General features: G+C 39.3%; 1 protein-coding gene across 1 annotated transcript in view; it reads right to left on the bottom strand.

Annotated features, from left to right (window-relative positions):
* Positions 1-3,893: 3,893 nt before the first annotated feature.
* LOC143207998 (uncharacterized) overlaps positions 3,894-24,061 on the bottom strand; it is a 250,481-nt gene continuing 230,313 nt past the window's right edge. The window contains exon 3 of the mRNA XM_076421984.1: positions 3,894-9,771. Within this exon, the coding sequence (XP_076278099.1) occupies positions 8,287-9,771 (1,485 nt within the window). The 3' untranslated portion in view covers positions 3,894-8,286. The remainder of the gene's footprint in view (positions 9,772-24,061) is intronic.

Here is a 24,061-nt window from a genome sequence, read left to right as displayed (position 1 = left end):
TTTTCTTCTTATACAACCGTTCTCCATATGTTTTTCATACTTCTCTTATTAAAATGAGTCTTTTAAAAACCTCTAACGGGCTGTAGCTCCGTTAATTTGCAAAATTCTGATCTAATCCTTTGAGAACATATTTTCGAGATGTTTAGTTGTTTATGTAAGGCAGTGTCGTATAGGTTGGGATGGTAAAAGTGGGGACACTGCATTTTTTTCACATTAATGCACTGGGAACACCAATGTCATGGCTGTCTACTGTTTGTCTGTTTTTAAACAAACTTTTCATGAGCCTTACAATTAGAAGTAACAGGTCACGTTCTGTAGCTGTGACAAGCAAAGGCTAAAAATATGTCCTAAAAAGTTTGATTGTGTTTCTTATTAATAATTTGGTGGCAATTTAATGTAGTTCAAATGTGCAAAAAGAATTGTGCACTTATCGCGATGTGAATTTGTTTTTTTTTTGTGTTTTGAAATGGCGTTTTTTGTAAAGATTGGGACACTCATTGCATACAAGGCGTTTTCACTTCATTCTAACACTTACTTTTTAGATATTTTGGGGTGTCCCAACTCATATGGAAAAATTTATTTTGCCGAATACATTGTCTTTAGAGAATTGGCTATAACTTCTTATCCATTAACGCTATCATTACACTAGCACAAGCAAAATGTAGATGGCAACTATACCTTTTCAACGGTATATATTTTTTTGCGTAATTCTCACCCTGTGAAATTTTGTAACTGAAAAACAAAACGTGTCCCAATCTTTAAGACACTCCCTTACACCAAAAATATTCTTCCTTTTTTAAACTTGTTACACGAAAAGTCCACCTTTGAAGTCTTGTGTAGCGTACGATCTAAGAAATGTAAACGAACGACCAAGCGTGATCATTTTAGTCATGTTGGTACGTCTTTACACGCGCTGTCCTTTTCTACGTTTGGCGAGGTCACCAAGAAATAGTAGCACTACACGATCTAAGAGACAGCACGGACCCGAGAGTTACTCCTAGATCAAGGATTTATATACATATATCGGTTGACACACTTTTATTCTTTTCATTCACTCTCTTCGAGTTCCCTTTTCGGAATTTCTGACTCACAATTGGTAAGGTGCGGTAGAAAAAATCAATACGCTTTAGTTGTTGTTTTTTTCTCATTGAACTTCGAGAGAAGTGCAGAAAAATTTAATTTATCATTTATTTGTAATTCTTTACATTAGTCTTACGGCTTACATCGTCGTGACGAGTTAACATAGCGTACATGTAAGTACAGTCGTGTACAGAGTGACTAAGACGAAAAAATAAACGAAGACATTCAACAATTTATCGAGTCGGTGAGCTGTGTGTGTATGCACCTGCATCCTATGAAACCAATCAGCGCGACAATTCGAAAATCTAATTAACTATAACTTCGGTGGACACATTAGTTTGCTATACGCAGGCCGTACACAACTCCGCTACCGAGCTATAAATTTCTGAAGGTGTTCAGCTACTTTTTTCTTTGTTGCTCGAAGCATCGTTTCTATTGAATCAATCGATCGAATCCTATCAGTCGTGTAAGAGCTATCTCACCCTACCAATTGGGAGGGTTGGGACGTTCGGGGATGTTCGAGAGGGTTGATAAGAAAATGACGTCTGTTAGAATGATCTATTCTATTAGCCTAAACGTTAAATTAAATATTAAATTACATCAGTACTTTGAGATATCGTGCGTTACAATCGAATCTTGTATCCCCTTTCCAATCTCTTGTTCTCGCTCGCTGTAGCCGGTCGAACCACGCGATACACGTATACTCAACCGTTCCATTGCGTTAGACCACGCTGCCATGGAACCGAACGATTATTATGTTCGCCGATTATGCTTATGACCGATTTCCGCGCGGTCGAAGGACAGGCACAACATACGAAGATCACACGATCGACGCGCGTGATTTCATACAAGTAACATAATGATCGTAGAGACACGTATGTACACGGAGTCAACTGTTTACAATAAATAAGTCTTTAATAAATATACTACTAGAGATTAATAGGTCGTTCCTACAATGATTCGTAGCGAGGTGAAAAGTGAAGTCATTCCTGGCAGATGCGTCTCTTCCGGGTGTCGTCAGATTAAGAAAAATCTTTGATCAGAGATTCAAGGAGACGCGCGATATGAATCCCAACGAGACGGCTTACGACCGTGCTTCTATTTGTAATTGAAGAACGAAAAAGAAAGAAAAGAAATGTCCCAGTTCTATGAAGTAACAATATGCAACTAGACCAGAGTCGCCAAATTAAACTGTCCCCACTCTATCTTCCCCTTCTACGACGCTACTACCTCGTCACTTCGTATGTACTTCGTCACGGACCGTCCCTATCGTGCATGTGTCACAATTACAAACGACGCGAACTGCTACTTTTGGATTACTCGTGATTCGATAACGTTCGTTCCCGATCGTGATTTTTCACCGTGATTCGTGATTTTGTTGATCGCTTCTGATTGGCGGAGAGCATAACAGTTTCATAACTGTTAAATTGAGAGTTACATCGCATTTTTATCAAGCTTGTTAGCCCTTTGCACTCGAATGGTGAACCTGAGGCGCCAGTAAAAATTGCCATACGATAATTAATACAGTTTTAATATTATTAAATTCATCTGTATTCTATAAATTGTAAAAAGCTCAACTGTTATATATGAGAAAACAGGTTCAATGCGATGTGCACAATGTAATAATTATCTGGGTTGAAAGAAATATCTTGATTTTCGAATTAAAATTGCTTCGAGTGCAAAAGGTTCGATTTGTAAGGCGTTTCTCGAGCTATCATTTGCATTTCCTATAATTGTTAAGTAATACATTGGTATTTTCTAAAACATTATACATAGCATCTACATACATAGACATAAAAGAAATTGTCTGCACTTTTATACTATTTAAATAAATATTACGATTTCGAAATCGAGAGGAACAATTAATTTTTCTCTTTTTTAAATACTGTAATAACGTACGGAAAAGAAAATTGAATATTTTTTATTTTTATCATTAAATGAAGTAAGTTTACGATGTACATATACAGAAAACGTCAGGTAATTTTAAATTAACATTATATGCAGGTATTTTTATGCAAGCTAATTGATGTATTTAAAAGAAGAACTAATTCAATCGAGATGACAAATGAGGATGATAGTGATGAAATTTACTCTAGATTAAAAAATCACGATCACTGTGATAAATCACGTTTAATGATTTCGCACGCCGTCGCTAGTCACAATGTCATGTGACTATATGTACAGTCCGGTACAGGCAGAGGAAGCGAAATTAACTCGCATTCAGGAGAATATAGTCACCCCCTCTCTGCCATTAGCGGGTTAGTCACGGCGCAGACGCAGACGCAACACGGAAGCGAAGCGTGAGAATTCTCGCTGCTGGAAAATGGGGGAATAACGTTGTGGAAGGGGAAGGGTAGAGTAGGCAAGTCTAGAGTAGTCTCGATCTAGCAACACTGCTCTAAACTAGAGTTAGGCAACATGACGTGACAGGTGTTCTCAGGATCCGTGGATCTTTTTGATTACAAAATTGCGGTCTCATCGCTCTCATTTTCATATCAATATCGACGAAAAATATAAATTATTGCCGTATCTCACACAGCTTGTTCGTAATTGCGAGGCGTATATCTATTAGGCAGACTTTCATTATTGTTAGTCTCCAGCGTGTCTTCATGAAACAATAAATAATTTAGTAATCGAACTTTGCGGCGCTCATCTGCCAAAACGTTCTCTACCAATCTCAACGAAAATCTCGAATCGATTTTTAGACCAGAATAAATTGCAAAATGAATGAGTGAGAAGATCATATTTCCATCGATGTGGTAGAGAGCGTGTTAACCAAAGAAATTAAATTAACGAAATGAATATGACGTTGGAATTACAACATTGTAACGATAAATTTCTTATATTCTTTTTGTTTCTTTCCTTTTTTCAAGCTTCTGACACATTTGTTTAGCACGGAACGAAAGGTAGAAACTTGATTTAGACATTTCTCTATGTATAGCGATTCAGGATTATTTTTTTCGTTTAAGTGTCTATCGATCTTATTAAATAATTACAAATTTTTGGCAGTCGGTTCTTGCCGTCATTAAAATACAATTTCACTTAACATTAATTTTACGAGTAAATATGTCTAACAGCGTAATACTCTTCTTAGCGATTTAATACTTTGGATCCTCCTCTTAAGAACCGTACGAAATTAACTTCACCGATATGATGAGAATCCCATTTATTCTAGAACTTGTTCGAAATTTTGTCTCGACAAGCCGTTTTCGATTCTTTTAACTCGCATGCGTCTCTATTCAAAAATACTTTCGCATAACAAACAGTCTGATCACCATAAAAACTTTTCGTTTACTGCCACCACGATAGGAAATCGAATTTTAATATACCGAGCGAGTCAATAAGAACGGACATCTAAAATGACTTGTAATCTATTGGTTGCATCAAAAAACATTTTTAATTAATTATGTTGGTTTTTTTTAGATCTGATGTTTTCTGAGATATCGAGGTCATCACAACCAACAGATTACGAGTTACTTCAGATGATAAGTGTTATTGACTCACCCGGTATAATGATCCCTGGCTTCACAGTTAACAAACGCAGCTTTTACTTTTATTCTAAAAGGAACATTTTTATTGAATTAAAGTATCCTCAACGTAAAAATATTAATCGCTATCGTATCTCGTTGTACATTTTTTCTATAATGTTCTAATCGTTAACAATTTAACCTGGTCTCTTTAATCGTCTCGATTATTATAGCTCTATTCGAATTAGACTTGGGTGTTACATCCGTGAAATTATTTAACGATGATTGCTCCACTCGGAAACCATTTCTGAAGAATTTTACATCACTTTTCATTATTGCTCCGTGAAACTTTCAATATTTTCCAACTGTTCACATGTCGTCACCCATTCATGGAAAAACAATTTTTTTTTTAAATATTTGAAATATCCAAAGAACGCAGACTTACCTTTCTTACGCATCGAAAATATTGACTCGATATTTAACATCTTAGAAGCTAATTTCTGATACGATTGTTGAAACAATGTTCCTAACTTCATCTTTGCATCTAAACGAAATACATGGTTTAACAAATTGTGCGTCCCCAAACTTTTGAGAAATAAGTGATATGTTTTAATTACTGATCGTCCAGCAGGAGATGGCATCCCTACTCCGCGCTACACATCTTCCGCTATTGGCCGAATCGCTTGACAAAGACAGCAAATGCGCGTATTAGCGTGACTGGAACAGAGCGATATGGTGACGCCAGAACCTAAACGTAAGAAATCGCTGCCATCTCCTGATGAACGATTAGTACTTATTTTGATATTAGCAACAGACTCTACTCTTCAGCAAATACGCGTACCCAAATTGTTGTAATATTTTCTCCCGAATTTGTCAACCTGATCCTCAAAAATGTCAGATTCCATGAAGCTCACAACTGTGGAGCTGAACACCTCGAAATTCACAAATCCGAAAAATACCAATTAACCTCGATGAGGAAATTCGCAGCCCAAGTCTGGTTCGGTTTTCCCTGGTGTCTGAACTGTTCGACGCCTTGGACCCCTAGTTCGCCATCGTGTATTGTCTCCTAGTCCCCGCTAAAATACTATACTTATGCTTCGTCCCCCTCCTCCTCCCGTGGAACGTTCGCCGCGCTAATTAGGACAGGTTTTCCCGTTAATCCAGTGTACATAATAGTTTTCCTTGTCACCGGGACGAGAGAAGAAAGAAAAGTACTAGAAAGATATTCAGGACTCGTTGGCGACTGGGTGGGATCGTAGCTGGCCGGATCAGGAAGCGCGACACATGGAAAAAGGTTTGAGGCGTATGAGGCGTGTCGCGTTAACGAGCAAATGATTTATTTTATTTTCTGTTATGATCAACGCAACGGTTAACCGATTATTATTATTCGACCGAGGAACTATAGCCGCGAGCGCTGTGGGGTACCATCGGTTCAAGGCCAATCGATAAACGACAATCAATAATCTGATTACAGGCAATACTGGCAACCGCTCTTAAGGTGAAATGCCAAGGGGGAATCGCGTTCGACTGGGCCGTTTCGTTAATTAGCTCATCGACTACACTCGCGAACGACCCGGAACTCGAGGAGGCATGGAGCTGTCGCGCAGCGCTAGAGAGAACCGTTCGAAGAGTAAATTCGAGTTTCGTGCTCGTTACTATCTCCGTATCCTGTGCTGATGATTTTGCCTTTCGTAGCGACCAGGGACTCACGGTGAATCCTCTCGACACGTTTTTTCGTGACGTCCCAGCGCTTCGATCATTCAGCCGCTGCTAAGGCCGCTATTAGACTCGGCCACTGGTGGCTCAGCACGTCTTGGAACATTGAAGCAAATGGAACTTATTAGAATACGGTAACTAGTAGAGCCCCCAGAAGTTGCTGCCGAGCTGGTGGACGACATCGGCAACCGCCCGGGCAACATCTGATGGCGCTGCCACCAGCATCTTTGTATCAATACCACGTATGTTTTTTTATATACTTCAGGAGCTCGTAAAAGGACGACTTTGACATTCAAAGATACCGAAAAAGTTACAATACAAAAATAACAATATAATCCTTTGTCTTCCTTTGAAACTAACATCGGATGTATATGCATTCTCCGATTCCTTCTCCTTCTCTTTTTTAATAAAAGAGCAAGGAGAAGCAAACTTTCGTTTCGCACAGCGTTGTATATACAGAGGGAATAAACGCGTTTCTTGTTACTCTACTTTCTTGTTACGGTGGTTCCACCAGTGGCCGATTTATTAAAGCCCTTCGCGCAACCAGTGGCCTAGTCTAATAGCGGTCTAACTGCAAAGTCGCCAGATTAGGACTTGTCTTCCCACTCTACCTTTCCCTTGTACGGCGTTATTCCCCACGCATACGCCGCGTCACGTGACGCGTTTCATCTCTGTCGTGCATGTGTCCGGTACTGACAGAGAGACGGTAACCTTTTCCCCTTCCGTTCCCACCCCTCATCTGGCGACTCTGGCTAATTGTCCGATCTATAGCCACACCGGTAAGAATCATCGCGGATCATCCGAGAGGAACTGTTCCACGGCACCCTTACGTCGATGTAGTCTGTTCCTTCTAAACGAATTCACACGTTCTCTACACGTTCATACATTTTGTGCAGTTCTTTCACTGTCGACATTGCCTACCTATGCTTTATCTATATTAGAAACTGCACTTTTCCAAGCCAACTTCATTGAGATATTGTCGATCAGTTTTTCATGAAACGATTAACCTTCGACGGATCATTCTTATAACTAGATTGCGGATCTTCATGCAAAATAAAAATTGTCTGCATCGATTGCAAGAAATAGAAACCAAATTGAATGTTATTTCTTCTCTTAATTGTTTCAATAGAGGAGAAATCATATATTGAGATTCAACAATTTTCCTATAAATGCATAAAGATCCGCAGTCTACTTATAATTATATCATTGATGACGGTTAGTAGCATTCACTGCTTTATTCATGAACTTTTGACAACATATCTTTGAAGATACTTCCTGTAGTCTTCATTTAATTAATTCGCCAGAAACTGAGTAACTGAATGACCACTTTAATACTCTGGGTCAATTTAGACCCAGACTCCGCCGTCGGTGTGTTCAGAAGTCTTTGCTAATTTCCTTCTAATTTTTGTATACAGCATTTATCATGTAATTTTTGCTCGAAAAGGCAATATGAATTACTGTTTAAAATTTTTATTGAGTTTCAGCTAACTAGAGAATTGATTTCGTCAGTACTTACCATAGAGAAATTATTTAATTATTTAAATTGTTGAAAGACCGTGATTATTCCTAGTATTATAGAAGATTTATAAAAGTACAGAACGTTTGAACTCGTTAATACACAAAACTTCATAAACTTCTTTAGATCATTTACTTATATAAAATACAGAATATGACATGCCCTCGAGCAGACAACTTCAAAAAAAAAGAAGACATTTTCTTGTTGCGAAAAAAGCATGGTCGTCTCCTATCGAAAGAAAACTGTATACGCGATAGAATTCAATTGTTCGCGAAAAAAGACAACGATACCAAGGGTTCATAGAATCGGAACATGAAACAGTTCGATCTGGAGTCGCTTCACTTCCGGATCAGCCAAAGTGCGAGCGCAGGACTCGTTCGGAGAATGTTGCGCTTCGTGCGCACGCAATCGTCGTACATGAGATATACAGTACATCGTAAGTCGTAGCGTAATATGATTACTATGTACACGTGAGTTTACAATGCTTGTGGGGGGGGGGGGGGCATGTTACATGGCCAGTCTCTCTATCGAGGCCTCCGGAGTGGTCGAGTGCGCGGATTCGTCGAACCTGTCGTTGTCGTCGAAATCGTCGAGCTCTTCGATCGATTTGGATTCCTCTTCGATGAATCGTAACGCGTTCGGCGTGCTGGTGGCGTCGATCGAGATGGCCGTGGTCGAATCAATCGTAGTGGTCGCGTGTTCGTTCGAAATAGTCGAAGAGGGATCTTCGTCGACGGATAAGGATTCGGATAACGATTTCGAGGTGTCCTCCCCGATCTCGGAGAACTCTACGGAGGACGAGCTCGAGCTTTGGAACAATCGATCGGAAACGGTCTCAGGAACTTTCGTAGTCACTGATTGAGAGGTTTGATCGGGTATCGTGGTTGGTTCGTACGCGGTTGTGATAGCGGCACGGTCTATCGACTTCGTACGATTTCTCGCGAAAGCTTTGCCTACTCTACGCGGATTGGCGAGTGGGCCGCGCGAGCCCACACCCTCGTTCCTCGCGGAGGACGGTTTGGTCCTGCGCCTAGACGAGACTCCTCTCCCTGAAGGGGCGGTTGACGCACCAGGAGACCACCAAGAGGAGGAGGACGTTGCGAAGATCGATGCGGAAGTTGCCGTCGGCACCGCAGACGTGTTGCCGCTGTCCGTTCTGCCAGGCGTGAACCTCTTCCGGGCTAGAGGTACCGCTGGATGATTCCTCCTCGCTGGTGGCCCCTTCTTCTTTTTCTTCTTCCCGTCCGTCAAATTAGGCTTTTTACTTTGACTGATGCTCTCAGCGGCGTTTACTTTTTTTGCGTTTGACGCTGGTGCTTTGTTCTTACCGTTGCTCGCGGTGACATTCCTGCCGCCGGTCGCCCCCTCAGTCGCCTCTTCTACCCGCAGCTTCCGCTTCTTGGATGGGACCGAAAGGGCCTCCCTTCGGCAGGCTTCCTCGCTCGCCGCACCCTCACAGGATCTCTTCGACTCCGGGGAAGACCCGTTCGAACGCAGACCATCGCTTCGAGTTATCGAGCCAGCCTGACCACCGCCTCCGCCACTCCTATTCTCCTCCACCACTTGACATTGCGGGCCCGGCTTCTCGCCTGGCCTGCACTTCCGCTTCCTCTTCTTTCGCTTCTTTCGTTTGCGACACCTAAACTTGTCTCTGCCATCCTTCTCCTGGACCGGAAGGCTTGGGCAGAGCGACTGCTGGAGCAAATCCCCTCGATGATTGTTGTGCCGGTGACGAACATTGTGCTCGGCACCCAACATCCGCCTTTGAAGCGCCTCCACCCGCTCCAATGGGGCCACCTGAGTTAACACTCTCGCGTAGGCGGACAGCCTGCCCAGGTTGTGACCTTTAGCCTGTACCCTCCTCGGCTGGCCGTGACGATTCAGACCGAGATACATTGTCTTCTTCGTCGTCGACCATTTCGCCGAACTGTACGTGTTGTAGTTGTGCTGCTCGAGAGTCTCGTTGAACACGCAGTCGTCTGTGTACTCGCGCTGCAACAGAAAATTATAGACCACCGGTTAATACAGGAGTCGTTGCATTTCGAAACATTCGCGTTTACCCCTTGCCGTACCATTTTCTTTACAGTTACAGTGATTAAGACGTCTTTATCCCCAAAATATTTTTTGTATGGCCACATTGATTTTAATGCTTAAATATTCATTACAAACGAATCAAAATTTTATTTCATCTCAAAAGAAACGTGTAACATTCATATTAGTTATACTTTACACCTACCGAGCATTAAAAGTGTCTGGAAAATTTTTCCTTTTAAAAATGGCAACACTAAATTTATTGAGATTGCTTGTAATTATCAATATAATAGATACTTGGACAAGGAAATTTATTCCATTATTGTCCATAAATCAATTCGTATTGTATAATTTCAATAATTGGAAAGTATAAAACTGGTCAACTGACCGTGGTAGATTTAGGGTTGAATAATTGTTAGCGCGCGTGTGTGGAGAATAAGATGAAGTTGTTTGATCAACATAGCTAGAAATGTTCATGTGCCGTGATAACCCTACACTGCGGTTTTAATGCATTGAAGAGAAAAATGGGTGGATCAAATGCGAAACAATAAAATCAGTTGAAAAATTTTAAAATATTGTTCCACTGTTCTCAACTCTATGAAGTTATTGAGGAAAGAAGTAAATGCCATTTGAAATATGTTATTTCAATGTCGATCAATGTGATTGTCGAGTATTCTTTTTATATCAGTGATGAAAAAATAACATATTAATATTATCGATTAATTGACACACTATTCGTCAATCGTAAAAAAGGCTTTACAACGAATACGTTTCAAGCTCAGCGGCAGACCGTTCATTTTGGGGCCCTACACAATTAACTCAAACTAACTTAAGTACCAAACATTTTCGTATATAATTTATTTATAATTCAAATCGTTTCAATTTTTTTAATCGCGAAGGGGGCCCTTTGCAGCTCGTGAGGTCCATGTCTAGATCCACCGCTGTTCAAGCTGACGACTTCCTACAATAAAAAAACCGTTCGAGTGGATGAAATATTTTCCAGTAATGTAAACACGAGCGTTAATGCTACCATTAATGTTAACTACCAGCAGTGTGAAGCCTGTATGAGACATGAACACAAGCAGGTTGTTCAAAGTAATAGCTGATAATTATGAAATCTGTCTTTTATTTGATGAATTCCTTTCGCGTTTGATAAAGAGAGTGCGCTGCATTTAATAAGCTATTCCACTATAAAAGACTAGGTTAGGTGTCAGAGGTCGAGCCTCGAGTTGGAGTGGTCGGTGAAAAGAGAAACCAAGAAACAAAGTGTTTTCAAGCATCGGTGAAACGGATGGAGGGATATCCTCTGTGGCTGTTCCTAGAAGTTCTGCGCGACTGTGGCGATCGTTATCAATTCCACGAGGTTATTACTCGTCATTATCACGTTGTAATTGCACGTCCGAGGGTTAGGAGACGGTACCAGCGTACTCGGGCTCTGTCTTCCGTTTAACACGTTATTCCAGTTGCCACGCAGCGGCGGCGAAACGGGGCTAACGCTGGGCGAAAAATGAACGATGCTTCCCGATGGAGGCTAAATGAGCATTAAGCATAATGCGGAACCAGCCCGACCGGCCTGCGCGCTGCCCGCACACCGAGCATTATGTTTTCGCTAGCTCGTACGCTCCGCGCTATGATTTCGCTGTCCGCTTTATGGCAACTCGTTTCTAGACGAGTGGAAGCGGCTGCGGTCTTCATCGGCTCTAATTACAGCGTTTAAACGCTCGCGCTGCCGGAAAAATCTTCGCGAACACAAACGGGACGAGCGTAAAGATACGCGCGAACTACGAGACCGACTTTACGGCGCCGAAACCGCCCAACAACCGCCTCGATTCTTTCCGCTCTAATTTACGGAAATCATTCAACCTGTCAAATTGAAATTAACTTTTCTTCTGCAGCTTTCTCTGCTTCTCCTTTTATCTTTCTGCATGCTGAGCTCGTGTTTTCTTTTTCGTAGACGAGCATTGACGTGCGAGTTTTATCGATTGCTACGGGGAAAAGGAAAATAGAGGATCGCGAACGAGCAACACCTCGAAGGCGTGCCACAGACTTAATGCGCCACCACCGAAGACAGCGCTGTGTACAACAGAAATTTTATGCGACACGACACTCGACACAAATTGTTTATGCTCGATTGAATTATTTCAATTAGAAATGAAACAGATCGGATGATTGATGGGTAATTTAAAGATTGGGGTTGCTTAGAGCTACTTTTGTGCCGAAGTAGACAAAACTAGTAATTATCCATTGAAAAGATTTAGACAGATTACACTTTGTTTAAATTGTTATCATTAGACTGCGGATCTTTATGCAAAATAAAAAATGTTTGCATTGATTGCAGGGTACAGGAGCCAAATAAAAATTGTATTCTTCTTTTAATCATTTGATTCAGCTGAAACAAATAAATTGATGTCCTTAAATATTTTTGACATGTCCACTGCTTTAAATTGTACGTGCCTATTTTTGTCAAGTTATTATAATGAGTATTTAGAAATATACTATCTAATTTCATACCATTATAATAAAATAATTTTTCAGAATAAATTTAAATAATAATAAGGTTTGCCAATAGCAAATTTAATTCGAAAATGCGAACTTTATAGGTCTTTATAGATAGTAAATGAATTCTTGATTCTATGGAGGAAGTCAAGTGGTAAAACGCAGAAAGCCTAGAAAAAAACGACATTGTTAAAGATGATACAACTGAAAGCTGAACGATTTACAGATACAAACGCTGTCATTGCACAGCTCTCAATCGCAGTTGTAGACCTCCAACGAAGTTTTCGCGATACCACTATACATCCGATTGGTTTCGCCCACGAAGATCGATTTTCTTCGAAAAGTTCTACGTCCGGTGGAGAGAATATATAAACGCAGAAAGGAATGAGGTTCCCACGGACGGGAATGATTTCGCACGGGAGATTGTCTTGAATAGTACCCTTTGCCAACGGGCAGGAACCGTATTCGATCGACGACTGCTTTCTGCGAAGCTAAAAAGCGAAATTTCCGACATTATAAAAATCGCTCGCTATCGGGCTGGAAACGTTGCAGTTCTCGAGCGATGTAAATTTGTGCGGAACAGGTTTACAAAACGTGTAATTAGAAAAAAGGATCGACGCGAGATGCGTAATCTTCCAGAACGAGATATAATTACAGCGGGCTTAGAAATATTGTGGCTCGTATACTGGCAGGCGTTCAGAAATCATCAATTATGTGCACTCGCCAAATGCTAACGTTCTTTCGTCTATATCTTTACTAATAATGTGTTCATCCTATCTGCTGTCAATGGTGACAGCAAAGCACTGATAAGCACTGTGTAGCTATTTTCATGGCTACATGCTTACGCCTCATAAACGTAAAAATAGGGCAATCGCGGCCTCGATTGAGCTTTTATCTAGCGTTTTCGACTACTGAAAAATCCCATTTTTGTATTATCGAGAAATGAGAACGCGCATCCCGCACCCATGCAATTCTAGAAACGAGTCTACCGCCTTAACCCCTTGCTTATTAAACCCATTTTAACAAAGTCTTACAAATATGAATGTTACGCCTTCCTCTTTAGATAAAATACAATTTGATTCGTTTCTAATCAATATTGAAGCATTAAAATAAATGTAGCCATACAAAAAATATAAATTTGCTTTTCCCTTCGATGAAATTTTTGGGGATAAAGACGTTTTAATCACTGTAACTGCAAAGAAAATGGTACGATAAGGGATTAATGCAGGAAGACTGATGCGATCACCAAAATCGTAGAGATATTTTTGGCAAAATTGTTTTAAACACGGCTGACAAAACAGCAGATATTCTGAAAGATCCGTTGACACATTGATGGTTGGTTAGTAAGCAAATCTGAGAAACGTTTCACGATGACGAAGGAAAATTTCATCGGTGCGAACAGAATTAACAAGGACCACATGTCGCGGATTATCCTCGCTATCTGGGTTCACAAAGAAGGGTGTACCGTGAGTGCTTAAATAATTTCGTCTGCACATTCTTCATTCGAGGTGTCGACACGAAGACGAATTGGTCGTTCGCAGTACTCGTAAATTTTCACGCGAAAATACAAACGTTTGTTTAGCCTGCAACGTTTGACGCACGTCTCAACCGTTTCACGACGTGCAATCAGAAGTCCAGGGTGAACGCGATCGTTCTCAAATAATTGCAACATATATGTGTGCCACAATAAAAGGTATTTTTCTCAGAATTCCCCGTTTAACGAGGCTATAAAGATCTCGCGCAAAAAATATCCTCGGCAATCGAGATAGATCGCGCGAATGCGTTGATTAGAAATACCTTTACAATGACGCTATTGTAAAAATTACAACCGATATGAATGGATGTACCTGCTATCAAAAATGCATAACGAAAGAATATCTATTAGTCAAAAGATAGTACTATTTATTGATCATAGACTGCGGATCTTTATGCAAAATAAACATTTTCGAAGTTAATTGTAAGGAGCAGAATTTCACATACAAATGTATCTTTTCTCTTAATAATTTGGATGTGTCGAAAATAATGCAAGAACATTCTTAAATTCGTGTACTGTTTTCACAGTGTTACACAGGATGTCCCAAAAATGTTGTACTTCCTCCAAAGGGATGATTCCTGAGGGAGGTATACATATTGTATAATGTTATTTATAAAATATATATTATATAATATATACAATATTATAATACATATTAGTTTACATATTCTGTCCAATATTATACATCTAACATAATTGTGTCTAATATTATATAATAATACATATCGGTATACGGGGAATCTTATTAATTGTGTTTCAAAGACTGTGCATTTGTTTTAAACCGTTTAAATAATGGATCTATAACAGGAACGAGAATTTTAATGTCTGTACATGGTACAATGAACTACACTGTATATCATGTATTCTAATAAGAGAATAGAATAAACAAAATTAAGAGCATTTTCATCAGGGTACAAATGTTGTTAAATGAATCTTAAATTTAGCGCCTTTCTTCACATTTTCAGATCACGAAAGAATAGTAATGGATGGACTTACAGCGCAGTCGCAAATAAGATCTCACCAAAAGGTGCATAAATCGCGAAGTTATTTCAGTTCACACCCTCCGGAATCTGCGACTATATTTGATGTGATAAATTACATTATTCTCGAGGGTCAATGCGATCGTTTTTAGTAATGATGGCATACGCCGCCGAATGATATTGCTGTTTCGAGGTAGTCCACATTTATCGCTGGCATAAACGAGGCTACTGTGGATGTCGGACATTCTTTTCAACGAAACGGAAATTAACGAGGCAACGAATTGACAGTAAATTACAACGGCAAATGTTTTCACAAAATCTTTACAGATGTTGCTGCTGCTAAACGACTTTTTCTGAGGCGAAAGTAATAAAAAGTGATGAATGGACTGCGGATTTCATGCACTTGTGATCGGACAGAGTAGGTGAAAATTGTACTCTTTTAGAGATTTAAAGAGTTTAAAAATAAAAGAAACTTCAACCTGGTTCCTATTTGTAGCGATTGATAGAGAACATTTTTATCTCGAATAAAAATTTGCAATCTACTGGTGGGAAGTCTATTAATGAAACGTTTACACTAATTTATACATTAGGATAAATAAAATCAATGCAGAATACAGGGTGTCCCAAAAATGTTGTGCTTCCTTGAAAGGAGGGATCCCTGAGATCATTTGAAGTAACCTTTTTCCTTTGCGAAATGTTTTGATTAATATTTTTAAGAGACACAGCAACAAAGAAGTCATTCTTGAATGTAAAATGGAAATGTTAAATCATTAATAGATTAAATTATACATGGCATACTTATTTATTACTATATATGTATAATAATAATATATAACTGGTACGTTTCTTAAATAAATAAACGAATTGAAATGTAATTGCTGTTGATAGTAATACAAATAAGATTGAATCAATAAGAAAGAGTACCAGCGATAGAAAATAATGCTCGACAAACAAGAATAATAATGACAGTCGAGACAGTTTGTTTAAATGGAGGGCACATCTGGAGAACTGTAATTCTATTCACAGAGCCTAGGAATGCTCGGTTACAACTTCGAAGGTGAAGTTGTTGAAGTGCGAAGAATGGGCAAGACGCGTAAACGCTCAATCTTCGTGAGCGAAGGTGCTTCACCGTGCGGTGCAAAAAGACGAATGTTTTGACAACCGATCTTTTACAAGTGATTCCAGTGACTCGTACTGGGACGCAACAGCATACAATTCTGTTGAGTACATACCCGTATTCACGTGAAGTTAAAGCGCCGCTCACGTAACTTCCTAACCAGCCGTTTCCTCTGGCACACGAGCAGCGTGCTTTGCAGCTAAGTGGTAACTACAGACGTCAAATCGCACGTTTACATGTACGTATTGGTATCAACAAAGTCGTAACATTTTAGAGCGGCCGTAATCACTGTGATTTACCCGGATCGTTACCCCGCGAAATGCGTCACCGTGCGAACATATCCTTTTCGGTGTGACGCAATGGCCCCGAAACATATACAAAGATGCGACCGAGTGAAAATTATTTTCCCATCATTTTCTACCTTTTCCGTGCAATTTCACTTCATTATCCGACTTCCTTGCAATTTTCAATAAACTGTCGATCGTAACTAGATAGCGTCATTATAGATCTATTTCAGGCATTCATTAATGTTAACATCCTTCTGGTTTTATTAAATTATAGTCTGCAACGGCGAGCTTAAAGGATACTTCTCATGCAACATTTAATTATACGATTAGGCTGCAATTAAAAGACTTATAGCTTTTAGTTTCCGCAAGAAACGAGCAACTTCTTAGGCGAGCATGAATACCTCAGTTTCTCATTGCTGTCATTTTACCGCAAATTAATTTCCCAAACATTCGCATCGTTAGATCCTACACAACGTGACGTATTAAACCAGTTTTCAATCACTTATGGTTCTTTTTTCGAAAGCAGATACCTCAACTCATAATAAGTGTCCACTTCACTCCTACGTTGCTAGTACAAGGAAATAGAAGTCGGATGGACAGCTATCATGATTTCAGGTATCTTCTTCCGAAAAAGTAAGTCACAGAAATTTTTATCGATTATTATGGTTTAAGAAAAGTGAAACGACAAATATGCAAACTTTGAAGATTAAAAAATAGCTAAAGTTTTTTATCGGTGAGAGTCCATATCTATTCAATAACTATAAGATTGTTGACGACACAGATTCCCACCTCTTTTCAAATGCATCACACATATTTCAAAAGGACGTTATTGTTTGCATATATGCTTTACTACAAATTGCAACCTTCGAAACGGTGAACTTTAAACATGCATATTTTTTGAACCAGTAGATTCCGAGGATTAAAACTTGGCTTTTCGGCATTTTCTCCTGAAAATCTACAGGTTTATACAAGCAAAGTTAAAAATTTCTGGTTTCCTCAGTTGAAGTTTAACCTTTTTTCGTTAATAACACATTTTCGCGAATGTGTAAGTTACTTCAAGTGATTCCAGGAATCTGCTCTTTCAAGTACAACATTTTTGGGACACCCTGTACATATACAACAGCATGCTGCGCCAATAACTGTGACCCCCATAAAGAAAGAACTCGTTTGATTTTTAAAGCACAGTTGTTAATGTACACGCAATATCATGGTTTGCTACCGATCGTAACCTCCATAACGAACGGACGTTTGAATACTTTTTGATTTTAAAAAGTCAAGGCAACATCAAGTTAAAGGACACATACATGCACGGTGAAGCGATAAATCAATCCACGTGAATTACGATTCGATGTAAACTTTGCAGAGTCGATGTTGTATTGCTCCGGAAAGTGACGAAGCCCTTGAAAAGACGGCGAACGCGATCGTTGTTACGGTGCGATACGTGTTCGTGGAACGCGACATGATCGCGTGGATGGACTTGCACACACGCGCAGGAATTATGCACCGTGTTCAACGGTTCACGAGGGGTCAAAGTCAACTGGTTCCTACCCCATATTCAGTGTGCAACGAATACTCGAGCATAATTGCGTCACCGTTTCATCGTGATCTCCCGCGCGGTCACCATTTATTATCTGTCGGTCTGTTGAAAGTGCGAATAACCGTGGGGCAAGCGTAGCATGCGTGTCTCACGGCCGAGATTATTATTTTTCCGTACCCTAACCCTAACCATTTACGCACCTTGATCTTTTCTCGCTTCTTCAAATTCCCCGCAATATTGGTAAACACGTCAATACGTAATTTGCAAAGAAGCATTCAGATGAGTGCAGTGCAACAAATACAATTTCACTTAGGTGTGATATTTTTAGGCATGCTTCGAAAAAGTTCTATTCTATCGAAATGTTTTTTTACTAGCATTATTAATCATTTAAATTCAGAAATGTACTAATTAAGTTGCCTGATATACTAGATAAGAAATTTTGGTAATTATTTACAATAGGGCATTCCTCATCGATTTCAATAACCTTGAAATATGTTATTAAGGTCACCATTTTGAACAACATTTCCCAGATAATTGCAAGAAATTTTATTTGTAAATGCATGGATTAGGTCTCGATTAGGTTTGTTCAGAATAAAGTCCGTGACAAAAGACTTATAGCAAACTAATTGTTATTTTTTCTCAAAAAGAGCGGAACTCCTGTGGTCCAATATTGAAATAGTTATCGTCTTTCTACGAGTGTTCGAAAATTCAAGTTTTCCATGGAAAAATGCCGGCCCTCTATAGGTTGAGACAGATGATTTCGAACTAGTCAAAAGCGCTAGATAAACCATCAATCTAGGCCTTAATCGCCCCCAAAAGTCCTATTTTTACGTTTACTATAATTAATTTGCATTATTCGGGAGCATAAAGCTGCGCATTTAGCTATTTTCATAAAGCTACGGCAGCTACATGCAAATTACGCCTCGTAAACGTAAAAATAGGGCTTTTGAGGGCGATCGCGGCCTAGATTGATTTTGTATCTAGCGCTTTTGCATTATCGAGAAATAATTGCATTCCTGGAAACGAGTGTACCCCCTTAATCTGAACGTCACTCTCGTTTCGCCTTTTACTAAACACTTCCGTGGGGGGTTACGATGATGATCTAATTTAATGGAAATATTTTTTGCACAACCGCTCAGCAGTGTTCGAAATTATAGCGCACTGGCTAATTCCCGCAAAGCGTTATCACTAGACTGCGGATCTTTATGCATGTATGAAGAAATTGGTTGGGCGAAATATGAAACAGTAAAAGACTTTTAATGTATGTAACAAAGTCGTTAAGGGATGAAATCAATTTTTATGCTATTCCTGCTTCTCACAATCAATGCAAAACATTTTTATTTTGCATAAAGATCCGCAGACTAATTATCACTAAATTCTTCAATCGATGTCCTGGGTCGCCTGTGCAATCGCAGCCCAGTGCCTACCCATTCCACTGCCGGCCAATGCAGTGGGTATATCGGTGTGAATACTTCAAACTTCTTAATTTCCATGATTTTTTATGGAACTTTCACTAACTTATTTCTGGCATTTCTCTGATTAAAATGACACCAAATACGATATAATTTCAACTGTATTTAGTGGTTTAATCGACGATGAAAGTTTCGAACGCAACGAAGAACAACGTATGGGAAAGAAAGAGACGCGGGCAGTCGCCGTCGCCGGCACAGTTCAAAAAATGTCCTATACACTGTTCTTCGTTGCGTTCGAAACTTTCATCGTCGATTAAACCATTAAATACAGTTGAAATTATATCGTGTTTGGTGTCATTTTAATCAGAAAAATGCCAGAAATAAGGTAGTGAAAGTTCCATAAGAAAATAATGAAAAATACACAATTCTATCTTTCTATCATTGCCATTACATTGTGGGAACTCGCGGGCTTTTAAACTGTGCCAGCGACGGCGATACGCTTCAGCCACGCGGTATTTCATTCTGTCCTTCTCTATGTTCTGGCTCTCGATTGAAGTCTCGGCGCGATCGGCGCGGTAGAAGCAGTTATAAAAAAATAGTGTCCCTACACCATCTCCCTACAGCAGAACACGGCTGTTGTGGACACCGATTGAAGATTTACTGTATTCCGAATACGAGGAAGTGTTGCATGATGACAGTTCGAACCGCGGCGCCAAGAGTGAGCGATCACACCCTTATTATGTACATACATATATCCACGGTACGCGTGGATGCAACCGCAGTGCGGTGCAGCGTTTCCGCGAGGCGATCGGACGCGAGTTGCATAGGCAACGGTCCGGCCTGGCTCTCGCAGGTGCATTTACCAGTGTATCGCCGTTTACAGCGAACTTATCGTAAATAATGGTCTCGTTAGAAAGAAACTACTTAATGGAGAGCGCAATTTTGCGGTGCCACCAGGCACCAGACCGCCTCGGCAGGCTGTTTTACGCCTAGGTGAGAAAACTTTATGACTCGACGCCGGTGCTCGTTGCCCGCGGATAAGAGATTTATTATTACCATAAAATCTGTCTGGTATGTGTACCACATTGCAACCGGGTCGTCACGTAAAGATTCCAGGCGAACGCAGCCTCTCTACCTCCCTTGCATATAATCATTAGCCGCCTTCAACAGAATCTGTCGTTTTGCACACGAACTGCTACAGTTTTCGCTATTAGAACACTAATAAGGAGACGGCGGACGTTTACGCGGACACATAACTTTATAGGAAATAACCGATGTCATGAGACCTCGATGCAAATGTGTTCGGTCACTACAGGCTTCTGGAAAACTATTTTGTCCCACATACTTTGCATGATGCGTGTAGGTACGGGGTGTCCTATCAAGTTCGAGCACCTTGCATATCTCAATTATTATGGATAATCGAATAAAATGTAAGATGGAAATGTAATTAGAGCCTCGAAGGTGTAATTATTGTGGTAAGCAACGAACTTTGCTCAAGGACACATTTTTCGAGGTTTCAAGATCATTATTAGTTTTCCGAACGGGACTGTACATTTTTCTTATGGGGCGTCCTGTCAAGTAATCGAATAAAATGTACGATGAAAACGTAATTAGGTTAAAAGGAGTAAACATTGTGGTAAGCAACGAACTTTTCTTAAGGACACATTTTTTGATGTTTCAAGGTCAATAGTTTCCTGAATGGGACGGGACATTTTTATTACTGTCACGTGTAATAGCCACGATCAAGACAAGTCGAATCACCTGTACCATTATGGTTTTTATGGGATCTTGGATACCGAAGATTAATAAGCATCGATACAATTAAGAAATAATTGCGGTAGAAAAAGTGGTAAAAATATATTAAGCATCATCTTACATCTTAATCAGTTATATATTCGCCATTATTTATAACGACTCGTTGCAACTTATCAGGTAGCACGAATGTAATGAGTTGTTAGGATGGTAAATACATAATTAAAATTTGTTCCTATAGAGGTGGAAATGATTTGTGACTCGAGTTAATAACTTGTTTCGGCCAACGTCCAAAATGATGTTCAGTAACTTCAATGCATTGTTGCTATTTTGTTAACTTCGATTATCTGGCAATCTTTATAGTTCCGTGATCAAGCTTTTTCATTCTGGAGGTCACACTTGAATGAGATGCTGCAAATTACACCAAAATTGACTAATTGGTTTATGTGTTGCAAACTATTAAAAATGGTGAAAATTCTTCATGACTTTTGCTGTTTTATTCTATGATTTGACGATTTTCACTATTTAAAATCATATATACATATGCATAACTCGTAAACCAATTGATCCACTTCAAAGATCATGACTTACATGGATCTAGGAAACACATTTTTTAAATTTTCGATACAAGCCCAAGTAAAACAGTTGTAAAAAGCAATTTTAATTATTTTCGTCGTAATCCAGACTAAACGCAATTTGTCCAAAATTCTCATAAACTATCATCTAGTAAATTAGTCCATCTAGGTTGGCAGAAAAACTGAAATCGTTTGGTCCATTTGTAAAAAAGTTATTCTGATGTGCAGTCAATCACTTCATCTTTATGCAAATTAAACATTTTCTACCTGAATTGCAACAAACTGGAGTGAAATAGATATTTACTTTTTTTAAATATGTTTCATGGGTTGGAAATAATATAACAGTACAATATTCAAATTCTACTAATGTTTTTACTGTTTTATATTACACCGACTCATTTTTGCCATGAATGCATAAAATCCGTTGTCTACTTATGAGATCGACTGTATGCATATTTCTACGCTAAATAAGCATACTTTTGAATTCCATGAAGTAAATGTTTCTTTCGCACTGTTTTTTGTTTGTTAAGTAGAATATGGAAATGATAATAGAGAACCGATGGAAATTTAATTGACCTAGACTAAGTACCCGCGTGCCACGTTCGATAATTTCGTACGGAAAGAGTTCCCTTTGCGATCATTTCGTTCGATAATCTCCTCTGAGCAGATAGGATCTGCATAGTCGCTGAGCAGTTCGACTTTATGGGAACCAGCTTAGTTAGTATGATATAAATATAAAAGTAAAGAAAACGCTCTGGAACCATTAAGATACTACGCAAGCGATCGGGGATCCAATCCACAGTAAAGTTCGACCAACCGTAGACAACTACGGATGCCTAAACACCATTACAAGCTTGTGCGAGTGACTTGGTAATCAATGGATTTCCTTCGCCTGTACAGAGTGTATAAAAATGATATGTCTCTCGAATACCATAGAGGGATTCTATACTTCTAGATCGGTGGAGATCTTTTTCAAAAAATTTGCCACCGAACGAACAAACACACAAACAAGAAAGCGAGCTAATAAAAACGTGGTAAAATGGACCGCAAGATCACCTTTTGTTCAAGGTCAAAGATGTTTATATTGCATCGTATAGTACTCATCGCGAGGAACAACAGTCTCAAAGGAACTATGTGTTTCAAGTGAAATGCTCTCTGAAAAAACGGTAATAATTAAAAATTAAAGGATTTCTCAATAATCTTGAAATATGTTATTAATAGGCTGCGGATCTTTTTATGCAAAATAAAAATTATCTGCATCGATTGCAAGAAATAGAAACTAAATTGAATGTTATTCCTTCTTTTAATGATTTTAATAGAGGAGGAATCATATATTAACATGTTCAATTTTTAAAATTTTTCAACAATTTTGAATTTCATCTTCTTAATTTGGCTATGAAGGCATAAAGATCCGCAATCTAGTTATTAAGGTCATCATTCTAAAGAACATTTTCCTAAACGTGTTGCCGCCGTATGAATTAACCTTAAACCATTACCAACTTCTTTACCAAAGTTGATCTTAACCCTTTTTTCAAGGTTAAACATGTTTTTACAGCATCGTGTACTATTCTGGGTCTCAAGTCGACCCTTAAAAAACAACTTTGAACTTTCGTAAATGATTTTTTTCCATATATCTACAGGGTGTCTGTATGTCTAAAATATTAATCAAACTTTGCACGATGTGGAAATACAAATGTACGAAACATTACACCGCAACCACATTTGATAAAATATTGATGTAATAAATAGCGAATGTTAAAAATTCGGAACTTCTTCATCTAGTCCTTGAGAAAAGAAGCTTGTATTTGCTAATACATATATTGAAATGTATACAAGCAATTGGAGAAGAGAGATCAATCAATAAAGATGCTGGTATATTACATTTTTTGCACTGTTAAATGATATTTCATTTATTAGCTATTAAACTATTTGTGCAAAACCAACCGACACGCCGCAGGCAGGCGACATTACGATTTAATTTCTTCAGAATTATGTAAATGACAGTTTTCCTCGGTGCAAAGCGTAGGATGGCTGCAATTAAGAGTGGACAGGGAAATTTCAATTATTCTTCGGGAGAGCAATACTTCGGCGAGAAAATAAAGGGCATCTATAATTCAAACTTTCGTGGCGAAATTATACTCATTTGATGGTTACCGTGGTCTTATACGTATTCGTTTACCATCATCAATATTCCATTATTATTTTCCTCTCTCTGTCCCCGCGTCCCACCCCGCCCCGCCCCGCCACTTGATCCCAATTGCCGGAAGAAACGTTAAAAGAGCCGATCATGTTGTTAATCCGTCGTGGTTGATCATTCTCTCGTGCACAATTTCCACGACTATCAGGAAACTGGAATATCCGTCCAAGACGATGATAAGTTGCTGTAACAATCCGTCACCCCTGTGGTAATTTCGCGTTACCAGAACGATTAAACGACATTTCCTCGAGCAAACTTTCATTAACTCGAGGTCATTCTAGAAAGAAAATGCTCGAGGCTCGCGCTGCTTCTTTGATCCACGATTCTGAAGGGATTCCATTCATCTCCGGATCAGTTTTTCCTC

The sequence above is a fragment of the Lasioglossum baleicum genome, chromosome 4, assembly GCF_051020765.1.
Source record: "Lasioglossum baleicum chromosome 4, iyLasBale1, whole genome shotgun sequence".
Taxonomy (NCBI): Eukaryota; Metazoa; Arthropoda; class Insecta; order Hymenoptera; family Halictidae; genus Lasioglossum; species Lasioglossum baleicum.
This window is presented reverse-complemented; position numbering and strand designations above follow the sequence as displayed.